Raw genomic sequence first — 20,760 nt, 5'->3', positions numbered from 1 at the left:
AAAAGTATGGTTAGAAACTTTACTAATCTGCTATCTACTAGGCTACTATATGAAAGTTCATGTTTGCAGACAGAAGCATTTAATTTTATTGAAATGGCAGTTTATTTTGTTTCTACTGGATCTAAACCCAAGATGCCTCTAGTTCTCCTTCACCAGTAAAATATTTTCATTTCCCCTCTCTTCATTAACATTTTTAGTTGGTTTTGCATCCGTGCTTTGTTTCTTTGACCTCCTTTATTTGATAGCCATGAGTTTGGCTACTCCAGCAAGGCTTTGCCAATGCTGCTGCAGAGCAGTAGAGCAGTTCCCACACAGCCATCTAGTGAGGACACTCTCACCCAAGCAAACACCATTCCTGGGTCAGGTTTAGTAATCCATTCCTCAAAATGCCATGAATTGCCCAAACAAAAGGATGTTTTCATTGATGTCAGCTACATCTGTACAGGAGATGTTGCTGGCATTGGGATGATGGGAGTTTTATATTTTTCACATGCCTTACTGCCTGGATAGACCTAACCTGACTGATAGCGCTTTTTTGCTCTCATCATTACTAACCTGTTAGAAATAGCATGAGACTTTCAGTGTCCTGTGGGGAATACAGCAAAAACGGTTTCACCCTACAGAGATCCTAACAATGATCAGTTCATCTTTATGCCTCCAATAGAGCTGGAAATCACCAGTGGCACTGCAAATCTGTTACCATCTCAATAGCAATGCACAACTCTATTCCCATTAATCTGTCTTCCACCCATTCGCACATCAAGTACAACCCTGCTTCATTTTACAGATTACATCCATGTTGCTTCAGACAAAGGTCACTTTATAGTTACAGTTCTTCAATTGAATAAAAGCTTTTGATGTAGTAAATAATTGTCTTTTACTGTTCAAACCCACACAATACAATACAAATAATGCTGTCCTTTCTTTCAGAATTCTCTTTCTACCTCACTACTCGATTCTTTACAAAATAAAATGAGGTACTTTTCACTTGCTTCAGTCACATAAATTAGTTATAGCACTTTGGAGACAGTTTGCCATGCTGCACTACAAACCCAGACCCTATGCTATTTTGAGATTGAAATGAGCCTCTTTCATTACTTTAGGGACAAATGAAACTAATGTACCAAGGTTTCCCTAGATTTAGCTGCTACTACAACTTTTCCCTTAGTACTCTGAAACCTAGGACACTCTCTGCCAAGTGCCACATTCTTTTGTTTCTACTTATCAGAAGTTACCTGTCTCAATAAGACATTACATGCAAGTGAGCACGTTTGTGTTAAGACAGATTGTGTGCAGTGGAAAAGAGGGCAGGAGAAAGGGTGGAATAATCAACTAACTAATCATTCCATCTTGTGGCACAAAACCCAAACTCTTCCCTTTAGCAATACAAAGTATTCTGTCCTTTCTTTGAGTAGTGAGGAAAGCCAGTCAGCATGACACACAGAAGTTTTGAGGTTATATTTACAGAGTTATAACTTTCTTTCAAAAGGAAGAGTAAAATATAACATAGCATAGAGAAATCACAATGCCAAGTAGACTCATGAAAAATAGCAACCATCTGATAGCAACAGAGCTTTATTTAGCATTGAAGGTCATGAGAAGAACTGAGGCTAAAAGCTGAAGGCAGACAAATTCTAATCTGAAATACAGAACAAGCGTTTAGCAGCAAGGTAGCTAAAACTTGAAAACACTATAAAGGCAAACCAGGTACTCGCATGTCTTCAAACAAAAGTGAATACCTTTCTAAAAGACACAATTCAGTGTAATCTAAGTTACCAGGTACCTGAAAGAAACATGTATGATATATGGGAGGTCAGTTTGGATGAATTGCTAATTTTACCTATCTTTAAACCCTATGAAAATAAATCATTACTCAAAAGCAAGTCCTAGCTCACTAATATAATTTGCCTTACATTTTCAGTGCTTCTGAGTTTTTTCAGTGAAGAGCAATGTTAATCACTCAGTTAAAGCATTCAGTTAAAAATCCCACTAGAGTCTGAAGTTGGCAAGTAGCCACCGTGTTCCCTGTCTTCTTTCACAACACCATCCTCTTGGTAACAGAAGGCATTTACTTAAATAAGATGGAATGAGATTTCCACAAACAGCAGAGTTATCAGCTGCTAATAGCTAGGCTTGTTGCTTGCTTGTATTTATACCCCAGAACACTGCTGCTTCAAAAGCTAGACTCAGATAATCACCTACAGAATACAGATTAAAACTGACATCAGTTTATTCAGTCTATGTTTTTTGCATATGTGTGTGCAAGGCTAAGTGGTATCTTCTAGTTCAGCTGACCTAACCCTGCACGTGCTACATACAGGTGTTGCTGACACCAACTTCAAGAAAACTACAACCAGGCAAGAACAGCTCAGAATCCCTTCTGACTGATACACCAGGAACAGAATTACCAGCTAATCATTTCCAATCAAATCAGAAATTATATCACTGCCAACGAGAAAAATTATTTTATGACTCGCACTCAAGCAATCTGTAGCTTTTTTATTGTTATTGTTCTTTTTAACAATATAACTGCACTCACTTTAACTGGTATATTGAAATAGGGAAGCAACAGCAAGTCCTTAAACAGCATACACAAGTTGACAGTTAAACTTTGAATATTTTGCAGTGCTTAGATCCAGGCTTCTGCCTCTTTGTCTGCTGGCAGACTGGATTCTGAACTCACAATTAGATTCATTACAGAGTGTCACTGTATAGCATGGCAGTACATGACATGACATTGTATTGCAATGTAAAGGCAATTGAGGGATATTTTTAGGTTTGCAGTCCACTCCCTCCACAGCACAGAGCATACTGAAGCAACTAAAGGAGGAAACTCTAGAGTTTCCTTGCTAAATCTCTGACTGTCCAATGCTTTTGAATCATCAAATTTAATTTCTTAAGTCTGAACGTGGAATTAAAGAGTGAGCGAGTAAATGGATTCTCTTCATCCCTGAACACTTAAAGTTTATAAAAGCAAAGAATTTTTCTCCATGGCACCCTTGGGCAGCCTGGAGATCTCCTCTGACAATAAAAGAGAAGCAGTTCTGCCTTCACTAGGGTCTCCTCCAAAAACTTCTGTGCTTGCAGAGGCCATTAGATGCAAAGATACCAGGGAAACAGAACAGCGATTTACATTGACAAAGAGGATTTTGATACACTCCTCCAAATGGGGCAGCATTACCATCTTAATAGCCTTTTGCTCTCAGCCCTCTTCCTGAGGACGCTGGAGATTTTTGCGAATGGAGAACAGTTCCGCTTCTCATTTTAACTGCAACAATAGCAGAAGGGCTCCTTAAACTGCATCAAATAGCAGTCTGCGAAATCCCTAACTAGCCACACTGCCTCTCCTGCCGTTTTATTATCCTCCAGTCCACAGAACAAAGAGGGAGGGAGCTACTCCTCTTTTTTTTTTTTTAGCCTATTCCACACATCCTAATCCCTCAGAGGTGGCAATGGAAATTGCCTGTGGAACTGTTAAATCACACTTTCACTTTGTCTTTCATTCCCCATTCACCCTCGCTAATCAAGGAGCTTCCAGCCACATTTTCCGATATCAATTTGTTTATGGCCTATTGGTTAATGGTCCCGGGATGGGACCCCCTGAGTAAAAAGAAAGAATCCTGGGCACTTCAGCCAGCTGCTGCTTCTCACCAGTTCCCACACCCATCCACTTGTTCTCATCAGCCACACTGAATGTGCTCACCTCCTGACACCAACTGAATTAAACAACAAAGCCTGAATGGGAGAGTTGCATTTGCAGTCAGGCTGTGGGACAGATTCCACTTGCTAGTGCTACATGATGTCTCTTAAGCAGCAACACAGAGATACTCCATCACCAGCTGATCCATGGCCAGTTACCTTGCTCTCATCTTACCTTGTATCCAGCTTCCCTTTGGAAAGAAGTACCAACTACAACTCCCAGGAAAACTCTAGCTTCTCTTGCACAAGGCGGCCTGGTGCCACTTTCTGCATCTAATCCAAACCAGCCATTTCCTGGTGATTTGCTCACTTCCTCTTTCTACAGAAATAATGATCACTGAAATGTGGGATGAGAACATGCAATATTTACTTTGCACAGGTCAGGGAGATGGCTTACATGTAAGTGCTTAGAAGTTTCTTCTAAAACACTTGAGGCACATTATCAGGGGAATCATGCCCTTCCTTGCTACCCGTGTTGGAGAAAAATATTTGAAGTAGAAACATAATGGTGTAGTCAACGTAATGGCTCGGGCCCGGGCACGGAGAGGAGCGGGAGAGTGGGAGCTTCGCCTGTGTGGACAGTGCCATCGTGGGAGATGAGAGGGGGAGCCCCAGAACACACAGAAGAGAAGGACAACTCTAAACCCGGGCAGATGGAGCTCGTTCAGCCCTGTAAGGCCATCCATCTAAGAGAAGGTCACTCTAAACAAACCTACGTCCTGAGGACCTCGCTGCCACCATCCAAGCTCGCTCGGCCCCGGCAGATGAACCTTAGGATTAAAGGGTGGGCTCAGTTCAGCGCACACTGTGTCTCACCTAAAAAATCCACTGCGCAGGCTCAAAGGCCTTACCCACATTTGCAAAGCCCTGTATCACCAGCGCGCTTGTAGCAAACATGGGTAGAGACCTTTCCCAAATCTTTGTTCACGAAGACTGGCCATGATGATGATACGAGTCAACGTAACAAAAGGCTCACACAAAGACAAGCTTCTAGCTGCCTTCCAAAATGTACAAAGAATGCCTGATCTTGAGATATCATTTATTTAAAGAAATCCAAACTGGTATCTCATCTGTTTTTAGAAAAATGGTAAATGATGTTTTAAATTTACACCCCAGAAACATACAGATATAGGGAAATCAGCAATTGCCACACTCCTAATACAGTGATACCCTTCTATCAGAAAGTGCTGTTCCATCATCATTAAGTGTAAACAGGCCCATTTGTTCTTTAAAGGTAGGGTTCAGTCCTGGGAAAGCTATATTCATGGCCCACAGAAAAGAACTGAAAAAATAAACATCCTCTCTGAACAAATGCTCTCTGTTTCTGAAATGGGAAAACTTTCTTTCTCAAAGTTTCACTACATTAGTGCCTGAGGACAGAGCAGGAAACTGATTTTTTTTATAATAACCAGAAACATCTATGTAACCCAGAAGACATCCAAGATAGAAAAGTAGCTTATCTTCAGCCCTACACTGAAACAAAACATGTCAAGAACAACTCTTGCAAGTAACCTCAGTTTAAACTAATAAAATTTTTTTCTAGTTCCTATAGACTTTTACAATTACTGGTACCAAATAAGGCAGATCAAATGCCCAAAATGCTATCTAAGAATACACTGAATATAGTATCTAAAGGCTTAGAAACACAGGATGGACCCCTGTCCCCATTATCATTATGTAGATGTACCAAATGGAAGCAAAAACACACCACAAAACATTTTTATTTCTTTTGTTTTCTGACATTTTGCATCACCTGAGATGTAAGCACATTGAGTCATTAGGAAATATAAATGTCATTGGTATGGTACGGCCTGTTTGAAGGTGAGAAACACGCAATCGGAAAGAACTGTTCACATCCCTTAAAATGTCCCTAGTCACTCATGGGATCAGTGATTCCCAATCACTGGAACCTGAGAAAGAGCTATACTCACTCTTCTTACCACCATGGCTGCATATCACACTGTCTCTTCTGAGCAAAAGCTGACAGGCACTGACTAGTTTTATTTAGTCTGTTAAACTGATGCAGCAATAAGGAGCCAGGCTGCGTATCAACAGAGAGCAACTCAACAAAATTGGCTGTCTGTCAAAAAGTAAGGATGTTTATTGGGATAAATGGGGAAAAGAAGGGAAGAGTTGAACTTCTTTCTTTGCTGTGGTCTGAAAGTACATGATTTAGGACATGGTCACAAGGAATCCTAGTTCCCTGCCATCATGGTGGTAATATCCAGCTTTTCAGTATACTACCTCATATCCCAGAGAATCTGAGGATTATTTAAGACCATGGGGTATTAGCATTAAAATGATCACAAATATAGAAAACAGATATTAATTTCCTGTATTTTTACTGATGTCAAGCCACTTGCTAAAGAAGAGACATTTATTAGAGCAGGTTATTAATGATAGATGGGTATGTTTTTCCTGAAGAAATCTATCCCACAGGACCAATGTTACCAGAACCATTTCACTTTACCTTGAAGGAAAATAGGGAGCCTTGATTAATAATTTCTGGGCCCATTCCTAGATCCATGGCAATATAGAAAAACTAATTTAGTGTAATCCAAGACAAATCAGTAAATGCAGCACAAGGCTGTCCTTGTCAACCAGGCTGTTGAAATGCGTGGGGCTTTAATTAGTCATAAATAGTACCATTTTCAGCAATAGTTGCTGTTATCTACATTCAGTCTGCTTAAAATACTAATTGAAAAGGCAAAACAACCAATGCTCTCGTCTTACCCTGAAGAACCAAGCCTGATTTCTCAATGGTGTAGAAAAAAGCGGAGAATGGAGAAACAGGCGATTTAGCAACCAGGAGCTGCAAAGCAAACATAACATATAAGCACACATATTTATAACACACTGATCAAAGCTGAAATCTGTAAAACAATCTCACCAAATTTAACTTCCAGAAGTAGTAAAGCATACTTCAGAAATAACATGGTAGTTATTGATCTAGCCCTGTCACTTCTAAGTAACTGAGGTGTTCTCATACACATATATGGACCATACTACAATTTTAAAAGGACCCACAGGTCTTAAAAAAACACTGCTGTGAAAGCAGTAAGTTTTGCTTGTCTTACTGACATCCCTTTAAGCTTAATCATTCCTGCTGGTTCAGGCTGTTGCACTCAGAGACAATTTTGAGCAAAACTGCTACTGCCACTGTGTATGGCAATTTTTAATTGCCATTAGCCATTCCACAGATATGCTCCCTTGGCTTCTCGAAGAACTCCACCCATTAACTTCCTCCAGACCATGGAAGCAACATGTCCACCCCATAGGTCACCACACCAGGGATGGTAATATGCCATTGCAAGTATCTGGATGTTCTCTTTTGCAAAAGGGGTATTGACCAAGCAAAGCTTTATCCAAGGATCGTGTCTTTGGAATATCAAAATAGGAACTGGAATTCCCCCGCAGTGTATAACACAATTGAATTTAGCTTGGCATTAGGGTGTGATGGTCATTCACCATCAGGTCAGAAATACCCCAAGCTCCCTGGCTCCACTACAGAAGAACCATCCTCTGTGGAAGATGAACTGCAGCAGAGCTCTGGAGACAAAGAAATGGGCTTGTTGGCAGGGTAGGGAATGTGGGACCTGCAGGTGGCAAACTCAAACAAATGTGCCAGGCTTTATTTCTTGGTTGTTTGATTTTTGCTCATTGCCAAGGACTGCTCTCTCACAGGTTGCCTCAAAATAATCCCCATTCTGTTACATGAACCTACATGAAAGTGACATTTTAATGACAGATTTAACACATTCTGCCCAGAGTGTGATCAGCACAAACACTGATCTGCTGGTGCCTGTGTGGCCCTGCAAAAGCTGCTGGCAGCAGTGGCTGAAGCACAGAATGTGCTGTTGCTTTGCCTCTGGTGCAGAGCTGCTGAACAAACCTGAAACATGGTTCTTGCTCATCTCTTCAACAGCTAAAAAAGGACCATGTCTGGAAACCAGCCCTCCCAGCAGTGGCCGTGTCTGGGAGATCCTTCCTGCCTTCCTGGCCTGAGGACATGGTTTGGGTAGACAGTTTCCCTTCAGCTCATGCTGACATTCAGCAGGGATCCGAAGAGATCCTCTCAGTAGAGCCTCTACTGAGGACACAGAGCTGACCCGTTGACTTTCTTTCAGTGCACCGATTTCATCTACCCCATCTGTGAGGCTTGTTGAGCAGCATGCTGTGGAACCATCAAACACCTCAGTCCCTAAATTTCCAAAGCCCTGTAAGATACTGCACTCTCACAGTTCACAATAGGCAGCCCTCTGTCAGATACATTTAAGTACAGATTTCTTAGAACTACAGACAGTAACAATCTCATTTTTAGAGGTCCTAGCAGATCCTGGTGATTTCAAATGAAGTAAAAAAAAAAACCATTATTTCCAAAGGTCATGCCCTAATTCTGCCAAACATTCAAGCATTCATAAGGGTCACTGCATATAAATTTTGGTTGGTGGTGCCTAACAATCAGTGGGGAAACACTGAGCAGGTTTTACAAAACCCAAGAGAGACTACAGGAAAGCAACAATTTCGTGCTCACCCTGTAAAGTCAGACAGTATTGAATCACTTCACAGACATACAGGACTGGGACATTTATTCCTAAGAGTAAGAATAACAATATTAAGCACCAGAAGTTTGAGCTCTGCAGTGTCCTTAAGTATCCAGAGAATTTGGCAGCAAATTCTGCTGCGGTATCACAGCTCATGTGACTTTCCTGTAGCACTTGAAATGCTAAGGGTGTCTGCAGAGTAGGTAGGTTTCATTTGTATTTGTATGTAATCTGCAGACAGGACCATGCTTAGATGCTTAGTCTTCCAACTCTTTTCTCACCTGATTCTGATACAGGTTGAAGAAACAAAATCCTCATATCTGGTTCTTCAAATGTAACCATTATGACCCACAGCTAGCTAACAGTTTTATGGTTTTCAGCATTTAAACCAAACCAAAGAATCTCCCTTCTTCTTTGAATATGAAAAATAAAGGCAGGTATGTGAAGACCACAAATACAGCCAGAAAACATCAGACCAGTCCAAATGTCAGTGTTTTCCTTTCAGCCATATGAAGGTGGTAAAATCACCTCAGGATGCGATAGAAACTTTGTGAATACCCCAAGTAGGAAAACTCCTGTGGTTGCATTTTCCCCTCTTCCATGTTAATTACCATTCTCTCTGGGATGATCTTCTGGAGAAAAGGGCACATCATATCCCACATCCCTGATGCACCCTGACAAAACCCAAATTCTCTTGCCTGTCATTATCCCCAGAGCCAGCACTTCCCAATAGCACAGCAGGAGGGGGACTCTGCCAGGAGGAAAGAAGAGTGAAGTTGAGTGCCTCCAGGGGCTTTGCACACTCCCTCACCTCTGAGAACATGAGGGGGAGGATGGGTGGAAAAACTGTGCAAACACTCAGGTAGAACCTCCCACAACAGCTGGATGTTTAACTGGAAATATGCGAAGCGAAACAGTTACAAAGCTTTTGTCTAAGGTCAAATTTTTGGCATTCCATGCACTTCTATGCACATAAATACTAACCTATATGTGCACTAGGCACACAGAGGTTACACATGCACATGGATAGACATTCAAATAACCATATGTATATTGTGTTGCCGCATTTTTATGCAGTTACAATATGTACATAACTAAGTATAGCAATGAAAAAATATAATAAATCACATTATTTCAGCAGCACATCATAGGGTTCCTCTCAAAGGCTGCTGCCTTTCACAGATGCACAGCTACATCTGAGGCTCTGGATTAGCTTCCTTCTTAGTGAAACAAGAACAGCTCAGAATATTCAAAGGTATTGCTTTATTTTGAATGTTTGCTTACTGAGAAAAAGAATCTCGAAAGTACGACTGCATATTTCAGAACCAGATAGAGCACATAGAATTCTTTTTTATAACACCAAACTCTACACTAACACAACATTTTTAAAAAAGAAGTAAATATGTATTTAGATTTGTTTTTCAACCAAAAAGAAAAAAACTGTAAAAGGTCATTGCAAACCATCCTCTGGTTGGAATAGACAACACAAAGTAGGTTCTTACATATAGACAAGGAACTCATAAAGCATAGAAGGAAATATATATCAAAAAAAGAGAATTATGTTTTGGAGGCCAGGAAGTGAAGGTAAAAGGAAGAATTACCAAAAATCAAGGTAATGTTGACCCTGGAAAGATCAACAATTTTAATATAATCAACATTAAAAAGGAAATAAAAGTTGAAGTTATCATGAAATGACATTGGATAGTGATTAAATGGATTCTAGATATAATTGAAGAAATAATCAGTTTTCTACAAGTAGGACAATACTGAAAAAGAAGAAGAGGCACATAACGGGAATTATCTATATCACATAGATACAAAAATATCAAATGAATGGAAAGAAAACTCCAGGAGCTTAGCACATTCAGCAGAAAGTAGATAATCTCTATAGGAAAAACACTGCAAGAATCAGCATATGAATCTAGGTTTGATAGCTAGTTTTGTCATGTATCTATGAATTTGAAGAAGATAACATAACTGAGAAGCAGCAAACATAGTCCTCAAAGGGAAGGGAAAAAAATGTAAACTAGTGAGTTGAGCCCTGCAACCTGATTTGAGTACCATGCAGGGCTTTAGAAGAAATTTTGAAGAGAAGAATAACATCACTTGGATGCAGGAGTCAAAGCCATACTAGGTAAGTTTGCTGATGATACTAAATTGTGAGGAGCTGTTGACTCCATCAAAGGCAGGGAGGCCCTGAAGAGAGACCTTGAAAAATTGGAGAGATGGGCAATCACCAACCACATGAAGTTCAACAAATGAAAGTGCCAGATTCCACACCTGTGATGGGGCAGCTCTGGATGTTTGTACAAACTGGGGAATGAGATGCTGGAAAGTTGTGCCATGGAAAGGGACCTGGGGGTCCTGGTTGATGGCAAGTTGAATATGAGTCAGTAGTGCCCTGGCAGTCAGGAGGGTCAACCCTGTCTTGGGGGGCATCAGGGAAAGCATCGCCAGCCAGTTGAGGGCGAGGATTGTCCTGCTCTGCTCTGCACTGGGTCAGCCTCACCTTGAATATTGTGTGCAGTTTTGGGTGCCACAATATGAAAAAGACATAAAGCTATTACAGAGTGTCCAAAGGAGGGCCATGAGGATGGTGAAGGCAAGCTGGATGAGGAGTGGCTGAGATCAGACACTTGGCTTGTTCAGCCTGGAGGAGACCTCATTGCAGTCTACAACTTCTTGTAGGGGAAGTGGAAGGGAGGGTATTGATCTCTTCTCTCTGGTGACCTATGACAGGACCCGAGGGAAAGGCCTGAAGTTGTGTCAGGAGAGGTTTAGGTTGGATATTAGAAAAAGGTTGTTCACCCAGAGGGTGGTTGGGCACTGGAACAGGCTCCCCAGGGAAGTGGTCACAGCACCGAGCCTGACAGAGTTCAAGAAGCATTTGAACAATACTTCAGGCCAGGAGTTGGACTTGAGTCCCTTCCAATGCAGGATATTCTATTCTTCTATGAACTAAAGACTTGGAAAATGGGGTAAAACAAAACATGGATGGCATGTCAGACATACCTGACACCCTCCTTTGATTTTTTTTAGCAATCTCATACAAATTTGAACTCATCTCTTTGGATGTTAAAAGCTTTTAACACTGTTAAATGGGAACTGATAATGAAAAAAACAAGCATAGGCATAGAAGCTGTAGGATAAAAAGGGAAACAGTCAGTTATTGAAAAGAAGACACTTCCTGGGTATATTAGTACCTCATCAGATTATTGACCCATAAGGTGATGTTGCCAAGACAACGGCGGATCCAGTTGTACAGTGCACCACCACATACACCTGGCAAAACCAGGGATATGTGGGTGTTTCTGTACAAGCCACCAGCAAGTTTTAATCCGGAAGACCATGTACTGTACAGGTCACTCATGAACTCAAACTGCAAGAGATGTGCTGTATGCTTGTGAGAAGAATGGAGTGTTCATCTGAGATGCCATTAGAAAAAGTTAGCTCAGGGAATCTAGCAAAAATGGAGGATGACTTTATCTACATGTGTAAATGAATGGGGAGAGGGGAAATGAGAGAATGGGGCAGGAAGAAAGAAAAATGCTTCTCACACTGGCAACACTGGCAGAAGAACAAACATGCAGCCATGAAGACATTTTGGTTGGAAATTTTAAAGAACATAACCAGTAAATGATGTCTTTAGGATTCAGATTAAAATATTTATGAAAGGGATATCAAGCAGTGCCTAAGGTGCACTCCACGACCTATTAAGTCTCTCAAATCCTATATCTTTTATGTTAATAGAACTGACAGAGTTGGAACAAACAAATGTCCTTTGACGGTTCACATGCAACTAAGGATCTTTGTGGTGAATAAACCAAGAAGAAGTTACTGTTTTTTAAATACAGAATTTGTAATTTAAAATCTTCTCATCTGCTCCTTTCCTTAAGATTCCAAGCAGCCACCTGAGGATATGGAGAACAGGACGGGTCTTCCAGGATACCTCTGAAGCAGACAGCACAGCCAGAATAGGCCTTTCTAAAACTCACATATATTTAACTATATGTCTTGATTCAATTAACTCCTGGCCAAAACCTGGAGAGAGTACAGAAAGGTATATTATCTGAACACAGATCTGAATCAGAAGTCTTTAATAACAAGCTGAAACACAAACATTTTTCCGCAATCTTACTTTTCAAAACTTAAGAACCTAAATTTTCAGTCCAACATAAAAGAGTCCCTCAATTCCTCTTTTGCTTCTGGAAAAGAAATGAGAATAGAAGTCCACTAATGTTCTTGATGCATGTAAAGGAACCTACTGCTGTTTCCTAGCCAGATAAGCAAAAGACACATCTTTAGTGATAAGCACTATTTAATCACAGAATCAAAGATGAAATACAGACCTCACCAGAAATTTTTTCGTATTAACACTTCAGTGCAGTCAAAATTTGCACCAAAAGTAGTACATATTTTGAGATGAGTAAACAGTAATGGTAAATAACAATCTAAAGAAATTAACAGGCATTTTGGTTACAACAATTATTTTTTTAAATAGTGAAATTAACAGAAAATAGACATAGAAAATTAATGAAACAGTACTGAGTCTTTCTAATTCATCCTATCTATGATACTTTTGGAATGCTATCCGTTATCTACCCATGAACTTCTGGAACGGAATGTAAAATCCAGATGCAGTTATTCTTATGCTGCTGTCCCTACAAAATGCGAATGATAGAGATGGATGAGAGAAGTAAAAATCAAGGCAATTTCGAGTTTTGCCAAGTCCTACCTCTACAAAATGTTGAAATCTTAGTTTCCTTTCTAGCATCACATTTCCCCATCAAGGAGTTTGCAATAATTATCTATTATTTGACAACAATGGAGAATAAACATTAAAAACTGAAAAATTATTTCTGCCATGAGGTACGTTAAGAATACAAAGGTCCTGTGAAAGAGGAAATATATCACCTTGATGAAAAGTGAATAGAAACTGGGTAGATGCCATTAGATTAGATAAAGAAAGATGAATGAGACACAGGCAGAACAGTTGAGAAACAAAAGGCTTAGAGAGAATTGATGATGACAACAGAAAAATTGTACATTAAAGTTTTCTTTTTAATTAGGGAAAGCATTTTTATTAACAATTTATTGTTTATAGGCTTTATGGAAGAGATGAATCACAGAAATTGATTGCAGAAGCCCAGCAGAAAATACTAATTATTGGGACAACATCCCCTGTCAATAGCAAGGAAAGTGATGAATTGGAAAATGTATTGGATGACTTTCAGAAGTAGTCTGATCCCAGAAATCAAGCCAATGTCCTAACAAAAAAAAAAAAGGAAGATGAAGTAGTCTTGTATCAAATTAGTTATGAAAATGCCATGATGATAAACTACCAAACAGGGAAATAATAAGATGATTTTGACTGAGCCGTGAGCTCTCACATGATAAAAAAAAATATATTTTATAATTATATTTTATAATGGAAAACTAATTATTTCAACAAAACTAATGAACTAAGATATTTCAATGAAATAGTTGGGAAAATCAGCTGTATTACCTTTAAATACACCATTTCCATTTAGACTGGAATGACAACCAATGTCATCCCCATTTTTTTGCAGAGACTATTATATGAAATTGGTTCTTTACAATGACTGAGGAACATGAATAAAGCTATCTGAAGACTCTTTTAAAGTATGTTAGCTTCTTATCAGTGAATGGATTCTTCTTTTTATTTTGTTCTGTGTGAACTCTTTTCTTACCTTTCCTTTTCTCCTAGACTTACGTTATTCTCATCTGTTGTACTGACATGCACTAAAGACAGAATGAAAAACAAACCCACATTTACAGTCAATACATATTTTGTAATTCAGATCTACAGACTGAATACAAGAGACCCTGTGAAGGGAGTCTGGCTCTCATTATGCTCATGGGCCTTACTGAAACAACAGTGGTTTGCTGGGATATTTCACTAATTCATATTGTTTTCCTATTGCATAAACAAGCATTGATAATGGTGCATTTCAGAAGAACTTTTCAGCTACACCACATTCACTCAGAAGAGCATAGCTGAGAATTGAGAAGGCAGCCTACACCATCAACAGCGTCACTCAACAGGGAAAAGACTATCTCTCAAGGTTTGATTAGACTCATGTACTAATAAAATCAGTGCTAAGCTAAACAAAGCTTTCCCATAGTTGTGCCAAATTGACTGGGTGGACAATCTTCATGCCAGAATTTCCCTTCTTATTGTAGATTAGAAGTATTGTTTTTTCAGCTGCAACAGAACCCAGGAAAAATTCAGTAAGGAAAACATCAAAGTTGATTTTGCATCAGATATCCCAGCAGACTTCATAATTGTTTTTTCTGCCCTCCCTTCTGCTTCTTCTTGGGCCCAGTGTACAGGAATTTGATATATTCTAGAAATTAAAGCAGCAGTCCTTATTCTGCAGATCATTCACTTTTGAGCAGGAGTTGTAACCTAGTTCCCAGGGCCAGCTCTCTTTCTCAATCTCAGAGCTCATGCTGCTTCCAGCCCACCTGAAAGGTACCCAAGGAGAGAACAAAGAGTTCCCTAATGGGCACTAATGCTGCAGTGGCATCAAGGCTTCTCAAAGCACTATACCAGTTGTTCCCTGCTCCCTCTTCACATTGAAGCATCCTTCAGGACAATGGGATAGCTTTTTACAAGGCAGGAGAAAAATGGTTGTGTTTTCTGCCAAGTCTTACCAAACACTAGTGCCCATTAGACCTTGGAGCTCTCTGAGGCTTCAGTCTCACAACAGGTTCTGCTTTGACTTGGGAGATAAATGCCCCTTGTTACAGAAACAAAAAGTGACTCTTTTGTTTTATTGAAAAAAAAAAAGTAGTTTCAGTCTCCTGCAATCATTTACTAAGCTCGCAAGATATACATATAAAAAATTTACTGATCACTGACCGCAAATGATTCTTGGGATAACAACATTTTGCTTATACGTGGTACTTAATCTATAGATTTTAAAAAGGCTTTACTAGAGTGGAGAAAAAAATAACCCCATTATGCATTTGCATAAATTGAAGCTGAGAAATTAAATACAGTCCTAAAGATTTTACAGTTGCTATCAGTACCAAAATCCAAATAATATGCTATCAAATCACATTAAAGCAAATCCCTGTAGAGCTTGTTTGACTTTATCAGGGCCTTGTGTTTTCCTATGAAAACAGTTATCCCCTGCTTTGTATCTTTGTCCAAATCTGGTTGCAAGGAAAAGCTTTTTATGAAGAAATTTTCTCCTTTCAAGCAGAAGAAAGGTCAGCCACTCGAGCAGTACTGTCTGCACCTGTATGCTTGTCAGTAAGAAAGGCTACAGCCTGGGCAGGCTATGCAATTATTGGGAATAAAGAGGTAAAACAGACAAGTTAAGGGAAAAAAAGATATACACAATCATTCTTCAGCCTTCCTAAACATCTAGACCCCACACATGTATTCTCCCTGTTAAAAAAAAATAAATAATCGGTGGATTGAAACAGGGGATGCTTAAGATGTCTTGAGCACTAGAGAGTAAACTATGAGAAGTGGTGCTACAAACATTCCCCAGTACTGGTAGCAGATGTGGAGTCCCTATCGCTTTCGGACATAAAAAATAAATAAATAAAAAAAAAAATTAAAACCCAGTCACCATTTGGATTAAAATGATTTCTTAGGAAACTATAATTTAATCTGTGCCATGCACAGCACTTGAGAGATGTGGTTCTCTGAAGTCCAGCTGCTTGAAAGGACTTTCATCAAGGCCAGGTTAATGGGCCACAACTCAATAAAACTCTTTATAGAGCAGTTTAAATGGGTTGTATCTCCCCTTTCCCCACAGGAAAATTCCACCCAAAGGAAACTGTTTAAGAATGAGTTTCCTTTCTACTAATTTAATGAAAAGCAACAATGGCAGCTAGAGACACTTTATGAGAGACATTCCATAAATTCAAACCAATTAGTGCAGAAAAGTAGGCAAGCAGAGTTTATGTGTACATCCTAGAAATGCCCATTAGTCCACATCTGGAAACAACAGCAAAATGAACAGACTCAAAAGGCAACTGACCATCCTGCTGTTGTTTCAATCCCTCAAAATGTAGCAGCACATCTGTTTGTTTTTTTTTAGTGTGATGTGTACAGATTTCATATATTAAAAAACATTGTTAAGACTGCAAAGCCAAGAATTCCCTATTTCTCATCTTAAGACAAAATGAGTGAGGGAGAAATGCAGATGCATTTAAGACATTTTTGCAGGGGAAACAGCAACCATAGGCACTGACTTGAGTAAGAAAATTAATGAAATGAAAGTTGTCAAAAGCCTGAGGGAAAACACGAGATGGATTCAGTATGGGATAAAGAATTGAAAGAAGCAAAGTGGGAAGCAAAGATTCTGAAATATTTAGAACAAATCTCTAGAAATCATGAACCTATGTGATAATAGAAAATTTCAGATAAATCACTTATTGACTTTTTGTTTCATCCTAGCAATAATTTTTAAGGTAAGATCTTTTGGGCAAGCCTAGGCAGATCACTCACCTTTCCTCCTCTGTGCTCCACCCTCAGCAGTGGTTAATCAGCAAAAATTAACTCTATGCCTCTGTATTTCTTATGTGAAATTATTCAGGCTGCTTACATCTCTATCCTACATTCATGTTAAGCATATGTTCCTAATTCAACTACCAGCAGTTTTATTATTTATCCTACAGATTGATCTTAAAGAAGTACCAGGAATTCCTTACATGGCCTTAAAGATGGGGTACACAGTAGTCTTGCCTACAGTGACACAGAATTGTGTGATAACTTGAAAACAAAAAAGTGAGGATTATTTATCCAGTGTCAAGGCTACAAGTGCAAGTGAGGTAGAAGCATTTCATAGTACTTTTTACTTGCATTTTCTGAATCAGCCACTTCATCACAGGCAGACCTGGTCAGGTGATGTTTACTTTCCTAAGAGTAGCCAGTGACTGTGCTTGCACGTTGTGCAACCACAAATTCTTCCCCAATAAGAGATCAACTGAGTTGCTGAGGTAGCAAAGACATGGACAGATGGTTGAAAAGCTGACCTAAAAGCTGACCATCATACAAGGAAGCTGAGAGGTGCTAAGATTCTGCTTTTTGACCCCAGACACAACAGGACATTCAGGAGGCAGTACTAGTGTCTGAGCTCCAAGCTCTCAATATCTTAAGGATATCAGTGGATACTCTCAATGGTTACAGACAAAACAAGACTTTTTACAACAGAAAAAAAAATATCTCAGAGCAGTTTGTTAGTGCAGTTCTTCCTATAGTAATGAATAACAGTCACAGGCAATGATTCCAATAAAAATAAACTATCATTGCATGCACATGTGGCTGGGCTTACTCCCACAGGAGACATTCGATACTTGCAAAGGAAAGAAATGGAAGGAAAACAAACAAAAGAAGGAGATAGAAATGAAAACCAAGAATCCTTTAAGGATAGAAGAGAAACAGGGGAGTGGGCAAGTCCAGGGAAGAGGACACTGCAAATCTCAGGCCTGCTATACCTGGCTGGCTTCAGGTCTTTCTTATAAAAGCAATATATATATATAAAGGACTTTTTCACAGTGCACAATGCCAGGAACTGGGAGCCAGGATTCATGAGTTTTCTTCCTAACTTTGCCACTATTTTATTAAGCAACTATGAAAGTCATATATGGAAATAAGACACCTGTAGCAACTTCACTGTATTAATTTTCTGCCAGGTAGGTACAGCTCCAGAGGTACTTACTTTACCCTATCCAGAGGGTTCAGCAGAAGGATCAATAAGAAACAGCTCTGCTATCTGTTTTCTCAAATATCCAGTGGGGTCAATTCCTCCCCCTCCCATAAAACCAGAAAAAAGGCATGTGTTCTGGCTGTGCATATCCAGGCAGTTGCTAGCAACAGATGACCAGTCTGCAAATTGTTTCAATCTTTGTGGTGTGCCAAACATTGGATTTCAAGTGAGAGAGGTCAGCATGTAATATGTAGCGCCATTCAGACGTGGTTTTAGCTGCAGGCACTATAATGAGAAGTTCTGAATATCCTTGGACTGAATAAACACAACTTGAGTGGAAGGAAACCATCAAAACCTCAAATGAGTGTCAAAGACAATCACAGACAACAAAACCAAAACTTTTCAAGGTGAACTGCCCTGATGTGCTCCAGAGCAACAACTGTCCTGAATGCAAGAGTGCAAATCCAACAAAACGCTGCTTTTCCTTAACTCTCCTCTCCCAGACTGTGAGCAGACTCCCGAACCTACAAACCCAGAGAGCCTTTTCCGGACTGATGTACATAACTCAACAATAACTTCAGTGGAAGGGAACTGTGCTGCCCAGGAAACCACTGGGTGCCTTGAAGTTTTAATTGGAAAAGAAAATGCAGTGCCAATGTGTATCCAAATTGAGTCTAAACTGCAGCAACATGGCCAGAGAACTACACAAAACTAGGCTGCCTCCAGTATACTTTGCTGAAGTCAGACTTTTGGTCAAAGTTCCCCAATGTGAAATACATGGCATGTAGGGCCAATCAGCTCCTTTCAGTTCATGTAACAACAAATCCTATGAAATTCCTCTTCCCAGAAGCGTTTTATGTCTTCTTGCCATTTGCCTTATTCCCTAGTTTGTAAAATTGTCATCTTTTCTGTTTCCGAGTCTCTCCTAATTTTCCCAGTGGAGAGTCCTCCATAGGCCAGGAAACTTCACAAGAACTTTGCCACAAAGATTTCCTATGCTATAACACTTTTGAGACCCAAAGCCCTGATAATTGTCCAACATGAAGGGTAATGCTGGAGAAAATGCTTGTAGCTTTTACTAAGCAGGAAAGCAGCCAGTCAGCCAGAGCATCCTGGTTACCACAATGAAACAGTGCTGGGAAAAGGGATCTGAAGATGGTGCTGTGGCTGGATAAAGTAGTTGAGTAGCGTAAACACAGGCTCCCATGGGAATTCTCTTATGTGGCAGCTTATGGTCACTTATGAAATTTATAGTACACCAGTAGCGAGAAGAACAGAAAATAAAGTTTATGTAGCTTTTCAGAGCCTTCCATACTGCTCCATTTCACTTGGGTTCTGGAAACAAGAAAAAGGCTGAAGGACACAATATTTATTCACGACACATACTGGAACACTACTTTATCCTCGAGATCATGAGTCCCAAATCATGAAGCCCTCCTAAGGGAGTACCAGTACAATAGCACCAGAGCAGTTCTCAGAATACACAGCTGCCTCCATCCAGACCTGACTGGAAGAGATGGGACCAGTGGGGAGTACAGCTCAGAAGCCCAGCATATGCACACTTTCTCCTCCATGGAGCCACACGCTCAGAGATGAGCCTCTGGCTCCTTTGCCTGTGTCACTGCATGGAGTAAATCAGCTTGGTGTAATTCAGCAGCACAACATAAGAAATATACATTCTTAAGGATGTAATTAGCATGTGCATTGCTATCATGATTCATTACTTTTATTATTCTTCAGGTATCTATAATAATTTTAGCCACATATTTATCTTCTACAGATAAAAAAGTATCCTCTGTAAATTCAACCCTGATGCCTGTTTCTAATCTGTGTCAAATCTTTATCTAGACAATACTCATTCCTTCTTTTACTTTCTTTTGGCTTTCTAAATGATGAAAAAGACCAACATTATTGTTTATAAATTGAAATAAAATTGTAAAATAGCATCACAAGTGTGCTCTTCCCAGTCTGCATTCATTGTTTTTGAACTTCAGTAGAAACAAGTGTCCTTCATACTTCCTTGATATAAAGGCATAATCCTAAAATACTAGACTTGGGCCAGAAAGATTAGGATTCAACCAAGTTGAAGTCCTGAACCACAGCATAAATATTTTTTACCCACACTAGTGGCACTAAACTCTTTCCAACTGTTTTTGTGTGTTCACTTTGTTCTGTTCATAAAAGTCAAGTCGCTGGAGACAAGCTAACACAACACTGCTAAGTTCTCATGTCAGAGACAGCAATATTATCTTACGTAAAGCCTCAGCAGAGTGTATTTTAGAGTCCACTGGGCATCACACAACAAGGACAAGAAAAAGATCATGCTAAAGATCTGTGAGCTTATACATACAGATGCAATAAGTGTGCTTTTGGAGTACTGTCACGCTCTACCAGTGTTAAGAAAAAGGTGATAAATTTAATTTAAAATTTAATTATAATCTTTCTGCCAGAGTCAGATTTTCTCTAGCAAGAACATTATTGGAGAGATTTTACCAAGGAATTGGAAAACAATGTGCTCATAGAAAGATTAGATGGCCTTGTAAACATCATCTGTATTGCCAAATGTACAACTGCTGAATAAGAGTCCTCGAAAAACTTTTCCCTAACAAACATTAACAGTTTTAGGAGGCTTCATTTACATTTCTACAGGGTAGAGGATGCCCAACATGCCCCATCAGGTGAAGGCAAACATTCCTGTTCCAGTGCATGGCACAGATGCACTAAAGACTGGTCAGCCCTTTAAAACCTGAAACATCACTTTATAACCCATCAGGTCTGAAATTTTGATGACAACAGGCCCCAAACAACAACCAGTAGGTTAATAA

The 20,760-nt window shown here is 39.6% G+C and overlaps 1 protein-coding gene across 11 annotated transcripts in view; it reads right to left on the bottom strand.

Annotated features, from left to right (window-relative positions):
- Nucleotides 1–20,760, bottom strand: part of RAD51B (RAD51 paralog B) — a 409,186-nt gene that overhangs the window by 144,756 nt on the left and 243,670 nt on the right. For 10 of the 11 annotated variants that reach the window (XR_007905159.1, XR_007905158.1, XM_051791444.1 and 7 more), the window contains one exon: nucleotides 6,433–6,511. The exons of the other annotated variant lie outside the window; for it this stretch is intronic. Coding sequence is in view for 8 of the 10 variants with exons in the window: in XM_051791444.1 (XP_051647404.1) it covers nucleotides 6,433–6,511 (79 nt within the window). In the remaining 2 variants the exon portion in view is untranslated. The remainder of the gene's footprint in view (nucleotides 1–6,432; nucleotides 6,512–20,760) is intronic. 11 annotated transcript variants of the gene reach the window in all.

This window comes from Manacus candei, unplaced genomic scaffold (assembly GCF_025592945.1).
Source record: "Manacus candei isolate 608988 ecotype Guabito, Panama unplaced genomic scaffold, ASM2559294v1 h1tg000033l, whole genome shotgun sequence".
In the NCBI taxonomy this organism is placed as follows: Eukaryota; Metazoa; Chordata; class Aves; order Passeriformes; family Pipridae; genus Manacus; species Manacus candei.
This window is presented reverse-complemented; position numbering and strand designations above follow the sequence as displayed.